The sequence below is a fragment of the Heterocephalus glaber genome, unplaced genomic scaffold (genome assembly GCF_053883595.1).
Source record: "Heterocephalus glaber isolate CG9 unplaced genomic scaffold, H.glaber_assembly_v1.0 deba00001465, whole genome shotgun sequence".
NCBI classification, from domain to species: domain Eukaryota; kingdom Metazoa; phylum Chordata; class Mammalia; order Rodentia; family Bathyergidae; genus Heterocephalus; species Heterocephalus glaber.
The window spans coordinates 30,078,439-30,095,320 of NW_028258312.1; the positions used below are offsets into that span (position 1 = coordinate 30,078,439).

Sequence of the window (16,882 nt, forward strand, 5' to 3'; positions counted from 1 at the left end):
AAACTGTAAAGCTGTATTTATCAAAGAGAGAAATAAATGGGGGTTCTGGACCCTGTCTAATATATTAGTGACATGGAAATACCCCTAGAGACATCATGGTGTCCTCCTCTCTTTTTGCTCAACACAATGCTCCAGAGCCTAGCACAAATCTGGCCCATATTTATTGAATCCATGAATGAAAGAAAAAAAAGAATATGAGATATTGAAATACTCTCTTACCTGTCTTCTATTTTGCTCTTTATACTTTGGGTTTCTTTTGTAAGAGAAACCTCGCAATATTTAAGCTTGTGTGTTGGATTTATTTCTCTTAACACTATGGTCTCAAGGTGTATTCCTTTTCCTACAAATGACTTAAGTTTATCCTTCTTTATGGCAGAGTAGTGCTCCATTATGTGTAAATACCACATTTCCTTTACCCATTCATCTGTTGATGGACATATAGGCCATTTCCAAGATTTAGCTATTATGAGTTGTGCTGCTATAAATATAAGCATACATGTATCTCTGTAATATGATGTCTTTAACTCTTTCAGGAAGAAATTATATACTATAAACTATATACTATATATATACTATATACTATACTATAAACATGTACTAACAAAAATAGAAAACAGAAAATTACCCTAAACAGTGACATATAAAATGCTATGCAAATAAAACACACACAGAGTAAACAGTATTACTTTGTACATACAGAAGAGAATAACTACTCAGTTCTGCTCTGCCAGTGTGCTCCCCATCCTCTTCCCCCTTCTCCCACAGTTCTTTCCCACCTTTCATACTGTATCATTTACTCGTGTATCTCATTGACTGTTGTCTCCCTCAGTAGAACAGAAGTTCCACTAAAGCAGTAATTTTGATCTATTTTGTTACGAGCCTATAATGAGTGCTCAAGAAATAGTATTAAATTAAATAGATTATACTTGAGACAGTGTTAGGGATGTTAAATATTTATCTCATTAATCTTTAAAAACAAGACACTGGTTAGATCCTTTTCTGGTCATTTTAGAGATTTAAAAAGGAGCACATGAAAGTTACATCATTTCCTTAGGATGTAGCCAAATCTTACAGAAGAAAATAAAAAATACAGGACACAAAGAGAAGCATGAATAAGATGTAGAGAAAGACTGAAATATGTCAGTCATCACAATAAAGGAAGAGATGGAACCCCCTGGCTTAAAGATAAAACTGCAGAGTGCACATGAACATGAGAGAGAGTGTGAGTGAGGAGCACTCCCCGCCAGGGTAGTGCAAGCCTACTGCAGCCCAGCTCCACCACAGATCCAGGCAGCCACCACTCCGGTGCTCTGGAAAGGCCATGGCAGCAGGTGTGCTGGGCCAGGAGTCAGACTTTCCTGGCAGGTGGTAACATCCTACTACATTTCCTCCAGGGCCAAGGCCTCTGGCTCTATTAACTCTGGCTTGGATCTCATGCCTTTCCCATTGCGCATCTGTGCAGGGAATGCAGACAACAAAAACACAGGAGAAACTCCACTTGTGACCACAGAACCGGGGAAAACAGGTCCACATGAGCTGAAGTGGATGGGGAAAATACCCTGTATTTGTTTTTTCACTTTTTCCTCATTTCTTCTCTCTCAGTCCTGCCTCAGGAGTAGCCTCAGTCATGGACTGGGGCACTGGAAGGAACCTAAAACCTTGAGAAAAATAAATAAGACAAAAGAAGAGGACAACAGCCACAGAGAAAGCTGTGTTTCTGGCTAGAGGAAACGGAGAAGGGTGCAGTGCAGTGTGAAGACTGTGGCAATGAAATTCCTGGTTCTTCCCTCTCCTCCTGCTGAAGATTGGGAACTAAAACTCCAAGAGAAGCCAGGTTGCTCCAGCTAGAAGATGGAAAAGTGGCCCCTAGAGTCCAAAGTGTGGCTGAACTCCTGGAGAAGGGGTATCAGAGTTGTGGACCCCTCAATCCCATCTACAAACAGATGGTCCTGGCTCGGCCCAGCAGTGCTTGTTCAGGGAGCAGCTCTCAGCCTAGCGAAGGCTCAAGAACTCATCTGGGTGGTCAAGTCTCGGCCAGGTCTCAGGCCAAGCTCCTAGAGTGCATGAGTGAAGCGGTTAGCAAATGCTTCGAAACCCACACCAAGTCTGAAAAGTCCACTCCCAGAAGCTAAGACGGCATTCACAATCGAACCTAACTGGGTTGGTTGCCTGTTAATACAAACAAGCAAGCAAAAATCAACATCTTCTTTAGAATCCTAGCAGAACTCAGAATCTCACAACCTAATCATCAGAAAGACGACGATAAGATCCAAAAGTACTTGAGAAACAAGGAGCCAAGAAAATTTGACCGGTTCTCAAAGGGAAAGATAATCAGATGCCAATCTCAGAATGTCACAAAATTGGAATCATTAAGCAAAAGCATTAAAACAGCTATTGCAATAATGTTTCATGAAGTAAAGCTAAGCACCTTTGAAGAAAATGGAAAGATGATAAGAGTTTTCCACGGAGAAATAAAAATTATTTTAAAAAACACCACATGAAAAACCTGAAAAAATAAATCCGAAACTTAGTAATTCACTAGATGGGTGCAATAGCAGAGTGAACATACAAATAGAAGCAGCTAGAAACCCCGAATATAGATCAGTAGCAATTTTACCACCTGAAGAAAGATTTTTTAAAAAGCAAATAGAACCTGTGGGAATATATAAAAAGGTCCAAGTCCACTTATGTCAGAAGAAATGATCAGGATAACAATACTCACAATTATAGATCTATCTCACCTCTCAAGAAAATGAATGCAAAAGCCTTCAGGCAACCAAACATTAACAAATCAAAGCCAACCATACATTAAAGGGATAATATATCACAGACAACTGGAATTTAGCCCTAGATTGCAAGCCTGGTCCAATATTCAAACGTTAATCAACATAATTCACCATATTAATGCACTAAAGAAGAAAGATTTATAGCCATATCTATAAGTGCATAAGGAATATTCAACAAATTCAGTATCTGTTCATGCTTTTTAGAAATTCCAAGCAAGTTAAGAAAGGAGGAAATTTCCTTAAAGGGCATCAGAAAAGGGCACCTATTGATAACGTATTTAATTTAAAAAAATGAATCCTCCTCTAGGACCAGGAAAAGATCAAGGAAAAAGCAAATCTTTTTTCTCTATATTTCTCTATTTATATCTCTCTATCATTCTCTCCATGTCCATAGAGATATATCCACAGAGAGATAATACAGAGATTATGCAGAGATGGACAGATATATGGATAGAAAAGAGAGACACAGAGGTTTATTTCAAGGGATTAGCTCACCTGACTACTGAGGCTTGGCCAGTGCACTCTGCAGACAGAGTAGCAGGCTGGAGACCCAGGGAGACTAATGCTTTGGCAGAGACCTTTCATGCTTGGGGAAATGTTTTCTAGTAAGGCCTTCAGCTGATCCGATGGGACCCAGCTACTTCATGGAAGGCAATCTTCGTATCATTTAAAAATAACCTTTGCAGATTCCATGCTCCTATGGCAGAGAAGGTGACCCAATCCCAGCACCCTGGAAGAGGCTCTCCCTCCACCATTCCATGCTCCTAGGGCAGAGAAGGTGAGCCACGAGGGCACAAGAAGCACCGCCTCCCCCACCCCACCCCATGGAAATGAGAAGACATGTAAACAAGCCTCAAAAACAGGCTTCCAGATCACCTACAGCAACCCCAAAGGGAAATGAGATGAAACAATCTGATACTAAACCACCTGGACTCCCCGAACTGGCAACAAAAGAGAATCTGGAAAAAATGAAATCAGAAATAATTTCTCAGATAACAGCAGAGATTGTGCCCATAGTGCAAGACATGATTACTAAATCTAGAGAGGACACAGTTAAAAAAATAGAGGGCCGGGATTTAGCTCAGTGGTTTCACCACCTGCAGCACAAGCACAAGGACCCGAGTTCAATCCCTGGTACCAAAAAATAAAAAAAATAGAGGATCTGAGGAACATGATGGAATCCCAACATAGGAAACAAATGGAATCCATAAAACAGATGCAAAGAGATTTCCAGGAGATTAAAAACTCCATCGAAAGTCTGTGCAGCAGAATGAACCAATGTGAGGACAGAATTTCAGATATAGAAGATAAGATTGCAATTAGTGATCAGGAAAAGAAAAATTGCTTTAAAATTGTAAGGGACCATGAGAAAGCAATCCAGCAGCTGCTAGATGATGCAAAGAAGAGTAACAAAAGACAGATTGGAGTCAATGAAGAAACAGGAGAGAGTGCAGATGACATGAAAAAACTGTTCACAGAAGTGATGGCAGAAAACTTCCCAAGCAGGGGAAAAGAACTTGACATACAGATAAGTGAGGCATATAGGATGCCAACTAGCCTTGATCAAAAAAAATCTACACATAGGCATATAATAGTTAGGATTCCAGAAACCCAACAGAAGAACAAAGTTCTACAAGCAGTGAGAGAAAAGAAATGAATCACATACAAAGGAAAGCCCATCAGAATCACAGCAGACTTCTCAGTGCAAACCCTCAAGGCAAGAAGAGCTTGGAGTGATATATTTCAAGCCCTAAAGGAAAACAGCCTCCAATCCAGATTGATGTACCCTGCAAAACTATCTTTGAAAATTGATGGAGAAGTAAGATACTTTCATGATAAAGAGCACCTCAGGAACTTCATGAATACCAAACCAGCACTCCAAAAAATTTTAGAAAATATCCTAGGAAAAGACAGTGAGGATCACAACCCCAAGAAACCCAGTAGAACGAATCCATTTGGCATGACAAATTAAGCACAAAGTGGGAGAATCCAACAAAAAGAAAAAGTCATGACAAGGCTTTTAAAACTTTTAACTTCATCTCCCTAATGAGTGTATAATTCAGTCTTGTTATTGTTCATGATAAGTATTTTTCTGATTCTAGAGTTGCACACCTTTCCTTATGCTGTACTGGCTATTTATCATTTTCTTGTGTCTACTTTTTAATTGAGTTGACTACTAATGAGCTGTAAGAGTTCTTCATATATTCTGGTCATAGGTTATATGCATTGTAAATATGGTCTGTTTAAGGACTACTTTTCATTTTAATTATGTCATTTAAAGTTCTAAATTTTGATGGAAGCTCATTTATCAATTTTTTTCTTTTATACATCATGTTTTTTTGTATCCTAGGAAGTTCTTGCCTACCCTAAATTCATAAACATTTTCCCTTATAATTTCTTCTTAAAGTTTTATAGTTTTAGTCTTTCATATTTAGGTTCATAGGTCCTTTCAAGTTATTTATTTTTTTTGGTACCGGGGATCGAATTTGGGTCCTTGCGCTTGCACAGCAGGTGGCAAAACCACTGAGCTAAATCCCCAACCCTCTTTCAAGTTATTTTTATGTTCAGAAGTAAAGGGTTGAGGTTAATTTTTTATATACAGATACCAGGTGTTCTAGTGCCATTTGCTGAAAACACTATCTTTTCCTTGGCTCTTGAATTGAGTTTATATTCTATAAAATGTTAATGTTAAATAATCTTTCAAAACTCAGTGGACCATATATGTGTGGTTCTATTTCTAGATTCTCTGTTTTATTCAAATGATCTACATGTCTTTCCTTACACCAACACTGCCTTGATTACTGTAGCTTTAGAGGAAGTCTTAAAATTAGGTACTAACGTCTTCCAACACTGTTTTTTGTTTTTTTTTAACTTTTCTAGGTCCTTTGTACTCCTACATAACTTTTAAATCTCAATATCCAATTCTTCATTTATAGCAAGTATACACAGACCTGAATTTCTATATATACCTTGTGTTTTCTAATCCTGCTAAATTCAAATACAAGTTCTAGGGGCTCCTAGAGATTTCTTAGTATTTTCTCTGTAGATGATCATTTCATCTACATGTAAAGATTTTACTTCTACCTTGCCAATGCTATCCTAATTGTGTCACTTTATTGCCATACAATTTTGGTTTGGGCCTATGTTTCAAAGTCTAATGGACAGATGAAGAGTAAGCATATCTGCCCTTGTTCCCCACCTTAAGGAGAAAGCATTGACTCTTCTCTATTCACATAAGGCATTTTTGCTGGAAGTATGGAGTACATGTCTTTAATCTGTTGAAAAGGTTCTGTTCTACTTCTGGTCTCCTGATAGCTTTTACCATGAACAGCTGTAGAATTTAGTCCAAAACTTTTTCTCCAACTACTGACAGGATCATATGGCTTTTTCCTTTCCTCTGTTAAAACGATGACTTTTGGGGGTGGATTTTCCAATGCTGAACCAACACTGCCGTTCCTATAATAAAACCACTTTCTACATTCTGCCAGATCTGACTTCTAATAGTTTGTTTTGTTAAACAAATTTCTATGTATGTTCATACTTTTTTCTTCTATTATCTTTATCCAGTTTTGGGATTAGCACAATGTTGATTTCCTAAAATGAGGGGAGAAGTGTTTCTTCTTTTTTCTGCTTTAAATGTTTGATATAATTTATCAGTTAAAATGTATATGAGCCTGTTGTTGTCATATAGGTAGGTTTTCAAGCTAGGAATATACTTTCTTTAGTAGGTGCTATTCAAATTTTATATTTCCTCCAGAGTTAGTTTCATGAATTTGTCTTCCAAGGTACTTCTTAGAAGTTGTCAAATTTATTTCAAAAAATATTTTTGAAATACACTTTCTATATCCTTTTAAATTCTGTAAAATCTGTGGTAATGTCTCCTAGATCTTGATATTGTAATTTTAAAAATGTATAATCAATATCGTGTAATAGGATGTAAAGGTCTAAAGGAGCAGGGGAAGTGGGAGGGGTAGGGGAAAGGAAAGAAGGGAAAGGAAAAAATATGAGAAAAGGAAAAAAATGGAAACAAAATCTTTGCAAATAGGGAAGGGTGGGGGGCTGAAGGGAAGGCAGGGGAAGGGGAAAAGAAAAAAGAACTAAGATACTCATGTAAAGGTACAGGATTCCAATGATGAATGTAACCGTACTTTATACCTAAAATGTACCAATAAACCTAATGGGGGAAAATGTATAATTGATAATGTGAAATAGGAAGAAAAGGTCTAAAGGAGTAGGGGAAGTGGGAGGGGTAGGGGAAAGGAAAGAAGGGAAAAGAAAAAATATGAGAAAAGGAAAAACATGGAAACAAAGTCTTTGTAAACAGGGAGAGGTGGAGGGGGTGAAGGGAAGGCAGAGGAATGGGGAAAAAATAAGAACCAAGATGCATCATGTAAAGGTACAAGATCCCAATGATGAATGTAACTGTACTGTATACCTAAAATGTACCAATAAACTTAATGGAAAAAAAATAAAATAAAAATAACCTTTATAGAAACACTTGGAGTAATACTTGCCCATATACTGGGGTGATGCAACCTCGCCAAGTTGGTACATAAAACTGTCAAAGCCCTCACACTGCTAGTCAACGTTATTCGGGAAGTCCTAGCCAGTGAAATCTGGTGAGAAACAGGAGGAACAGCATATAGGTTAGAAAGGACGAAACAAAACTGTCTTTTATCATAGATAAAATAATTGTCCAAATTGAAAATGCTGCCCCAAACTAAACCAAAGCTCCTAGAACTAACAAGTGAGTTTAGCAAGGTCTCAAGATACATGTAGAGTATATAAAAGTTCACTGTATTTCTGTATATATTTTTTTCTGGCACTGGGGATCAAACTCAGGACCTTGTGCTTGTGAGGAAGGTTCAGGTGCCACTGATGTAAATCCCCAGCTGTACTTCTATATACTAGCAATGGAACAATTAGAATTGGAAATTTTTAAGTCTCCTAACTACAGTAATACCAAAACAAAATAATTAGGTAAATGATTTTGAAAAGACAGACAGATAGATAGATAGATAGATAGATAGATAGATAGATAGATAGATAGATAGATTAGACAGGGTCTTGCTATGTAGCCCAGGGTGGCCTTGGACTCGGGACCCTCCTGCCCCATCCTCCTGAGTGGTGGGATTACAGGTGTGTGCCACCATGCCCAACTCTATGCTTAACACTGTAAAACACTACTGAAAAAAGGAAAAAGATACATGAAGATGGAGAGCTACACTTTACTCACATGTCGAACAGTCTCATTCAGATATTAATTCTTCCCAAATTGACCTATAGATCCAACATGACCCATCATGACCCAGCAGGATCTCCACGTTGTCACAGGCAGGATTTCTTTCTTTTTATGGCTGAATAGTACTCTACTGCATATACGTACCGCATCTTCTTTATCCACTCATCAGCTGATGGACACTTAGGGAATGCTCAGAAACTGCTGCTGGAGGTTGAAATAGTTAAAGACTCTTTGGAAAATAGTCTGTATTTTCTAATACGTATTTGCCACATGGATCAGTAATCTTACTCCTAAGTACTTACTCAAGAGGAAGAAAAAATATAGTGACAGAAACCTGTACATGAACGTGTATAGTCATTTTTTAAAATTACACCGATCAGAACCAATCCAGAGGTCTTTTATCTGGCAAATGGATAAGCGGAATGCTGAGCACTCATACAATGAGGATTAATCAACAATAACAAGCTATAAACTGTAGTTGTCTACAGCAATGCAGTAAGTCTCTAATGCGGTTTTCTAAGTGAGAGAACTGTTACTTTAAAATGTCTATAAACTATATAAATCCAAGTGCACTACTGTGGAAAGCATCCAACATAAAGACGGAACACATCTTGGGGCATGAGAACAGGTTGACCACCAGGGGCTACACAAGGAAATGTGGGTGGAGGGATGATGAAAGAAGTGTTCTGTATCTTAACTTTCATGAGAGATACATACTTCTATGAATGTTTCAAAACTTACAGAGCTATACACCAAAAAAGTAAAATTTACTGTATACAGATTTAAGAAATAATATTCTTTTGGTTGGGGAAAAATAATCCAGACAAAGATTAACAGTTAAAGGGTAAGGAGTTCTCAGACAAACGCTAACTGGAAGCAAGCTGGTCTAGGTATATTAATAACAGGCAAGATAGCTTTGGTGACTTGTCCAGGACATGGAACTCTCAAGGGGAAATCTAGCCTTTAATCCTACCCCTGTGTTCCTCTGAAGTCCACACTCCTTTCAATACACCTTAATGACACAAATTCGAGTTATCAGCACTTGGAAGTTTATTACAAAGGTTTTGAGACCACCCTTCTCAAGCACATAAATTCTACCGTGAAATAAACAGGGCTTTCATGTTTTGAGCAAACTCAACCAAGTCAGTAAATCCACACCCAGGAAATTTTTACTTAATGCTGATGACACTGTTTTGTGTAACTTGGAGATTTCTGACCTTGGTTTCTTTTAATAGTAAAAGAAATACTGGGCCAGGGATTTAGCTCAGTGGTTCTGCCGCCTGCCTCGCAAGTGCAAGGTCCCGAGTTCAATTCCCATACAAAAAAAAAAAAAAGAAAGAAAGAAATCCTCCATTACTCCCAGCAAAAATTGCAAAATTTTAAACAGATGTCTTTCTAAAAAAGAATAAATATTAGCATTTAGAATAGTGGAAATGACCAGAGGAACTTGACTGCTTTTAACTGAAACCTATGCAGGAAAACTGGAGAACCAGGAGAACCAGCTGCATCAGGGCGGGAGCTGGGTGCATATGTGCACCTGGAAATGTCTGCTCAACACCCTGGTCCTCACAAGGAGCTCAAGGCAAATGATCATATGAAACACTGAGTGCCGCTTCCACAAAATTAGGATGCTTGGGCTTCAGAAGTCTATGTGCAAAATCAAGCAGAACAGCAATTAAGAAAAGTTTCGGGTAAGTTAAGTCCCCCAAATCCCAACAAAGTGCTCTAGTTCTGTTCCCTTCTGGGAATTTCTTCAATTAAAACACAACAGTTGCTTGTCCTTGCAATGTGGGAAAATGAGATCAGGAATGTCTTAGGCCATCTTAGACCACTAGGTTTTGGGGATTTTGGGGAAGAGAGTTTAAATTAAGGCTGAAACTACAGAAAACACAGAGAAAATACACATTCTCATCATGGTATATTAGGGCTAATAGATGAGTTCAGCAAAGTGGTAGGAGGCAAGGTCAACTCAGAGATGTCAGTTATATTTCTATACACTAACAGTAAACAATCTGAAATGAAACTAGGAGAACAATTCCATTCACAGGAGCATCAAAAAGAATGAAATTATCTGCAGTATAAATTTAATGAAAGAAATGTCAAAATTGTAACCTGGAAAACTACACAGCATTGCTGAAAGAAATTAAAAGAAATAAAGGGGGGAGATGCTCAAGGCTCCTGAATTGGAAGACTTGATACTGTTAAGACATCAATGTCCCCCAAACTGATCTCCGCCCAGTTAATGTCTGAATTCCAATTACTTTTTGGCAGATGTTGAAAAACTGATCATCAGTTTCATATGGAAATGCAAGGGCCCCCAACTTGTCAAAAGTACTCTTCAAAAAGCCTAACGAAGTTGGAAGACTGACACTTCCCCATTAAATTAAATGACAATTCAGCCTCACTGCTGTAAAACCACAGTAATCCAGGCACAGTGGCGCTGGCATAAGAATGGACACATGAATCAGTGGAACAGAACTGAGAGTCCAGGCTTAAATACACATGCAGTCAACTGACTTCTGACCAGGGGGCCAACACAGCCAACTGAGAAAGGAATAACTTCACAAACCATGCTTCCGGGACTTCTGGGCAGCTATGCTCAGAAGAATGAACTTGGACTCCTTTCTGGAGCCACATTTAAAAATAGGTCAAAATAGATCAGAGATCTAAATTGAAAAGCTAAAGGCATTAAACTCTCAGGAGACCGCATAGGGTTTAATCTTTGTACCCTTAGATTAGGTAACAAGTTTGTAGAGGTGACATCTAAAGCAAAGAAACAAACAAGAGAATTGAAAAATTAGGCTTAATCAACATTAAAAACATTTGCGAGCCAAAGGATGCTATTAAAGTGAAACAACAGTCCAGAGAATGGAAGAACGTTTGCAACTCATATATCTGATAAGGCTCTAGTATTTAGAATATATTATAATCTCTTATAATTCAAAAATTAAAAAGCACAATCCAATTAAAAATATGCAAATGATTCAAATACAGACATAGTTTCTGCCAAGAAGACACCCAAGTGGCCAATAAGCACATGAGAAGATACTCAACCTCATTAGACATTGGGTAAAGGTAAATAAAAGCCACGGTTAGATGCAGCTTCAGACGTAATAAGATAGCTATAATTTACAGGACAGACAATAACAAGTGGCTGGCAAGGAGAGGGAGAAATCAGATCCTCACATATGGCTGGTGGAAACATAGAATGGTAAAGCCTCTTCAAAAAAAAGTTTGACAGTTACTAAAAATTCAACATGTAGGGCCTGGGGATTTAGCTCAGTGGTTATGCCGCCTGCCTTGCAAGCGCAAGGACCTGAGTTCGATCTCTGGTACCAAAAAAAAAAAAAAAAATCGACATGTAGTTACTATATAACCCAGCAATTCTATTGCTAGGTCTATGCACAAGGAAATTTAAAATATATATTCACACCAAAACATACACAAATGTTCACAGTAGTATTATCGATAACAGCCCCAAAGTGGAAACAATCAAAGCGTCCCATTAGCTGATGAACAGATGATCAGAATGTGGTGATGTATATGATGGCATGTTCCTCAGCCATCAAGGGAATGAAATACTTGCACATGCTACAACATAAGTGAACCTCAAACCCTCAGGCCAACTGAAGCATCACCCATTGTGTGGCTGCGTTGGTATACAATCTCCAGAAGAGGCCAATCTTCAAACGCAAAGGGGAAGATGGTGGCTGCCAGCGGCTGAGAGGAGGGACAGATGGGGACTGACTGCTGACAGGACTTCTTTAAGTGATGATAAAGATGCTCTAGAGTTCTGTAGTGATGATGGCCACACAATGTTGTGAAGCTATGAAAAGCACTCACTATATACATTCAAATAGTGTTGTTTATGTATGTGAATTATAACCAAAAAAAAAAAAAAAAAAACAAAGTCAAGACACACACCAGGTTCTCCCAATGGGATGGATCTGTTTTATCAGCAGTGTGCTATAATGAAGTTAAATCGTTCATGCAATCTATGGCCCATGGTATTCACATTCAAGCCAGGACTTAAACACAACTGGATTTGAATACTGTCTCCACCATTTATTACCTGGGGGAAAATTATGTACTTACTTTCTCTTAGCTCAGTTTCCTCTTAGGTAAAGTAATAATAATGATAATAATAATCTACTATCTGCTTTCAGGGTCATTATCAAGATTGGTGAATCTATCTAAATATCCCTAGAAGACAGTCTGGCATATGGTAGGTATTCAGGAAATGGTAACCATAAATTATCAGTACTCTTCCCAAATTACCCACTACATAAGATTCAGACTGTAGTATTAAATTAACCAATCTAGTAGCTTTTTCTCTACCAAAGATCCCAATTTCTCCTTCTGTCCAAGAATTAATTAAGACTCTGACAGAGTGCCTACATTCCTGCTAACATCTTTGCATTCCAGTATGATTTTCTTCTGAGATCACCTTCAGACTGACCTCACTTACCTGCACTTCACTCCCGTAAGATTTATAAACCATCAGCCAGGAATTCACCTCCATCCTGTGCTGCATAGAAATAGACAGTGCACATGAGTAACACGACTGCCTTTTAGAAATATTTTTTAGTGTGCAGAAGTGTGTTCAATGCACAGACTGCAGGTTGGCCTGGATCCCGGCAAGAGCTGAGTTGTGGGCATTAAGAAGACGGAGACCACTACTGAGATTGCGGGACCAGAGGGGAAACACTGGGGAAAGTGTCTGAAGCAGGGTGAGACTGAGCCAGGAGGAAAAGCAGACTCCGAACAGGCAAGGGCAGGGGTGTCCTGTCTGGGGACCTCCTGGAGCTGCCTCGGGTGAAGGAAGGAGGAGCTGAGTATGAAGGAGCCTACTAGCTTAGAGACCCAGAAGCTCCTAAGTCGCTGCTGGCAGCTGAAAAGCTCAAGAGCCTCAGTTTTCGAAGTCAAAGGTCTTCACTTTCTGGTTCTAAAGGAGCCCCAGAGCACCTCGCAGTCCAAAGTCTGTCTCCTGTGGAGTACCAGGATGAAGCTCTAAATTCAAACATCCTAACACCTTTCCTCCAGGCCCTGTGGTTAGCAGTTGAGAGAATTAACTCTGTGATACCCAATATCCAAGGCTGTGGAATCTAAGAAATATTTTTAGTCAATAACCAGCAAAATAACTGCAGCAGATGGTAGGCCTGGACACACTGATCTCAGTTAAGCCCAAGAGTATATTTTTCCCTAAGTGACCTGTTAGAAACAATACAGACTTGTATATCCCTGATTCAGCTCCTTCAAAAGATAGACCCCATGGCCCATTCTAACCAACATTCCTCTTGTCCAAGTGCATGTCAGTGCTATCTGCCTGGCTTTAACCTGATAGTCTTTCAAATTGTGTCTAGGTGATGCGCCCCATAGCTTGGCTATTTACAAACATCTTAAAGCAGCAAAACATGTTTTGCTCACAGGGAATCTCACAGAGAACTGCAGACCAGAAGAAAATGGAGGTGTTCTGGTGACGGATTCTGATAGGCATGGGGAGGAGGGCTCAAAGTCCTGTCTATGCAGCCTCGTCCAAACGTGTCACTGCTTCTCCTGTGCACCGTAACAGGTGCCCAGGAGCACACGCAAAGCTCTGAGATGCCTTCATGCACATACGAGTCTTTTCTGAACACAGAGCCAAAGCCAAAGTAGCTGACACAATGATTTCATGACACAGGATACATGAAATGAAGGTAATGGGGTTACAGCATCATTGGAAAAAGAAAGACCTATTCTGCACAGGTAATCTACCAGTGGTCCACAGCCATGGGGGCAGCCATCTTGACCAATGGGGAAGACGTGTGGCCAAGTTTGTGCAGAGTTACAACCACTTCTAAATATCCAAGGGGAAACACCATTCACGTACTCAAGAGGCCACAACTACTGATCCTTTAGCCTTTCCCGGTGGTGATGAATACACTGACATCAAAAATATGTGTGAAGAAACTGAGTAGATGCTAAAAAACATTTGTGTGAAAAATAATTGCATTTTGTGGATCATTTTGACCTATATGGTCATTTTGAGAAGTCAAAACCAAACATTTTACAGGGCTTTCTCAAGATTACTCTCTCTCTTAACAATTTCTTGTGATTAATTTGGTTGTGCAAAGGTGGAGGTGAGGGACGAAGGCTCTGGGACTCAGCCTTCCTGGCTCAAGACACCTGCTGTCCTGTGTTCTCTGGTGGGGGCTCCACGCTGGTGGTACATGAGCGAGTCTACATCTGAAAACCCTAACTGCTGAGTGAGGGACTGAGGATAGACAGGCCACTTCAGTCTTGGATAAGGAAGACCATTTGAGTAAGGCTGGTAGCTGAGATGGGGAAACTCCGGCCGTAATGGCTGGAAGAAGCCACTTCGATGGAAATTCAGTTGAATCTCTTTCACCAGCAAGTCTGTTTCAAAATGGACTATAGCTTCCACTACTACCCCATTTCAGTTGTACCATGGGACATGCTAAGATACATCTATACCTCGATGGGAAGCTGTAGGTTCAGGCCCCAGTAACGACTCCAGACGGCAGCATGCATCTTCCAATGGCAAGGCCGAGGGAGAAGCTCTGTGGAGAAGGGTTCTCCCTGTGGCTGGCAGGTCACTTCTGGGGACACTCCTCCTGGGACCTGCAACCCCATCCATAGTGAACAGCTTGTCTGACTAGTCATTTAAAGCTCAAGGCTTTTCCTGAGAATGGAATTTTGCTACAAGAAAATTCAATTTTGAGTCCTTTTTTGAATGAGAACTACAAAGCTCAATAATTAACTCTAAATGTACTAAGCACTGAAATGTCAGCCTTTTCATCAATAAATTGTCAGTCTGCTCCTGGTAACGTATTGCTGGAGGAAAGTTACTCTCAATTCTACTGACCACCACAGTGCTCTATTTTATACAGAACAGAAAGCACGCCCACCGCTTTCCTCTTCCTCAGCATTTGTGAATTCCTAGTAATGATAGCTACTATTCATAGCATCAGCAATGTGCCAAGCACAAAGCTAAGCACACAACTCACATTACAAGTTCTCACCAATGGGGTGGTCCTCAGAATATTCCTCATGTGGAAATAATTTCCTATTTTGCAGACGAGGAAAGTGAAAGGTCAAATACATTGTGCTTGGTCATACTCTTGCTAAGTGGAAGACCCTGAATCAGAATAGAGGTTGAGTTCTAATCACTATGGGTGCCACGTGTTCCAAGGAACCAGATGTCCTGCTGAGGTGGAAAGCACTGCTGATGAGGGCTGCAAAATTTTGTCCGCCTGGGAAAAGATTCCCATCAGATTCTCCAGGGAGTTTGTGACTCGGAGCCGGGTCAGACGCACTTTAATAAAATATCTTTACCATGACACCATCCTGAGAGCAAGATTAGCCTTGTGAAAGGCGTTAAAACCGTAGTTGAGTACTTGAGCTCCCAAGTGTATCTATCTGAGTTCCAAATTTAGCTCCAGCACTTAGATGTTTGACCTCTAGTCCGTCACCTCGTCTCTTTGCATCTCAGTTAACCCTTTCTTAAAATGTGGAAAACAGTACCAAACTCACAGGGTGCTTAAAGATTCCATGAAATTGTGTTTGTAAAGTACTTAAAGATTGTCTGGCATTTGGAAAATGCTCCCTAAGTGTTGGCTATTGTTATTGGAACAACTTTTAGAAAAGACATATTCTACTTGTAAGCAGTTATGAAATAGAGATGCACTATAGTCCCACACATCCACATTTATTTCCAAAAAATTTCATAGGACTTTAAGAAGAAGCAGATATTTGATTTCCTGTGACAGCAAAGCACTCATCTTTATGGCGATGACCTGGTTCATCTTATAGAATAAGTTAATTTGTCAGCCAATCACTGCCAGGAAGAAAGGCTCAAAAATAATGATCCAAACCAAACCTGTCATATTTGGAAGATGTGCTTCAAGACCCAAATGGATATTTTTGAAGTATTCAAATGCTGACTCTTCAAATGTTTGGAAGGAAGTACATTTACAGTTGCCACATCCGGGAAGGTATGGTCAGACATCTTTTTATTTAATCGAATATTCCACATCAATCGGATTGTCCAGGGGAGGTAGATGACTAATGCCGGCTCACAAAAGTCTCGCCATCTGAGACGCATCCCCCATGCTTAAAGGACTTCTACTCGATCACTCGCAGGAATCTAATGCACGATTTGAAGATCAGCCCGGTCGGGCCAGGAGGTGCTCCTGCCAGCCAGCTCTGGGTGGCAAAGCCAACACTCAGTCTTGGCAAGAATGGAAATCAAACTCTTCACTTTTGACAATACGTTAACCTTGCCAGTGTCTAAAATGCACATGCAGGCTGGGGATTTAGTTCAGTGGTTCTGGCGCCTGCCTTGAAAGCACAAGGTTCAGAGTTTGATCCCCGGTACCAAAATAAATAAATAAATAAATAAAATTCACATGCAATCAACAGCAAGAAAATCTCACATTTCAGCCATTCATAAGTGACTCCAGTATTGTTTTGTAACTTCAATCAAGATCGGCAGACATAACATTGTAACGGAGTAAGAAAATGATTATGAAAGGTTCCCCTTGAGCAGCTAGGAAAATGGGTTCTTTAATATGCTGCTGGTGGGAGGAATTAACGTGCTTCTGATGTGAGAACATTTAACAAAACCCTGTAAAAGGAAATATTCATTGAATTGCCAATTCTAAGAATTTATCTCAAAGAAAAACCTGGATGACTGTATAAATCATATGTACAAGTATTCTCACTTAGGAACTGTTTATGATATAGTTTGAAAAACTTCATCGTTCACAATATAAAATTGATTAAAACAATTATACTGTTATCTTATAGAATTCTATATAACTGTGATTAAAAGATATTTGAACATTGAAATAAA

General features: G+C 39.5%; 1 protein-coding gene and 1 long non-coding RNA gene across 8 annotated transcripts in view; one reads left to right on the forward strand and one right to left on the reverse strand.

Annotated features, from left to right (window-relative positions):
* Positions 1–16,882, reverse strand: part of Atg10 (autophagy related 10) — a 268,942-nt gene that overhangs the window by 50,316 nt on the left and 201,744 nt on the right. For 4 of the 7 annotated variants that reach the window (XM_021255724.2, XM_021255723.2, XM_087181007.1 and 1 more), the window contains one exon: positions 7,301–7,402. The exons of the other annotated variants lie outside the window; for them this stretch is intronic. In XM_021255724.2, the coding sequence (XP_021111383.1) occupies positions 7,301–7,402 (102 nt within the window). The remainder of the gene's footprint in view (positions 1–7,300; positions 7,403–16,882) is intronic. 7 annotated transcript variants of the gene reach the window in all.
* LOC147826625 (uncharacterized) lies at positions 8,908–16,880 on the forward strand. The gene is made up of 3 exons (XR_015439008.1): positions 8,908–9,719; positions 12,195–12,253; positions 13,458–16,880. It is a non-coding gene; the product is annotated as an uncharacterized LOC147826625 (long non-coding RNA).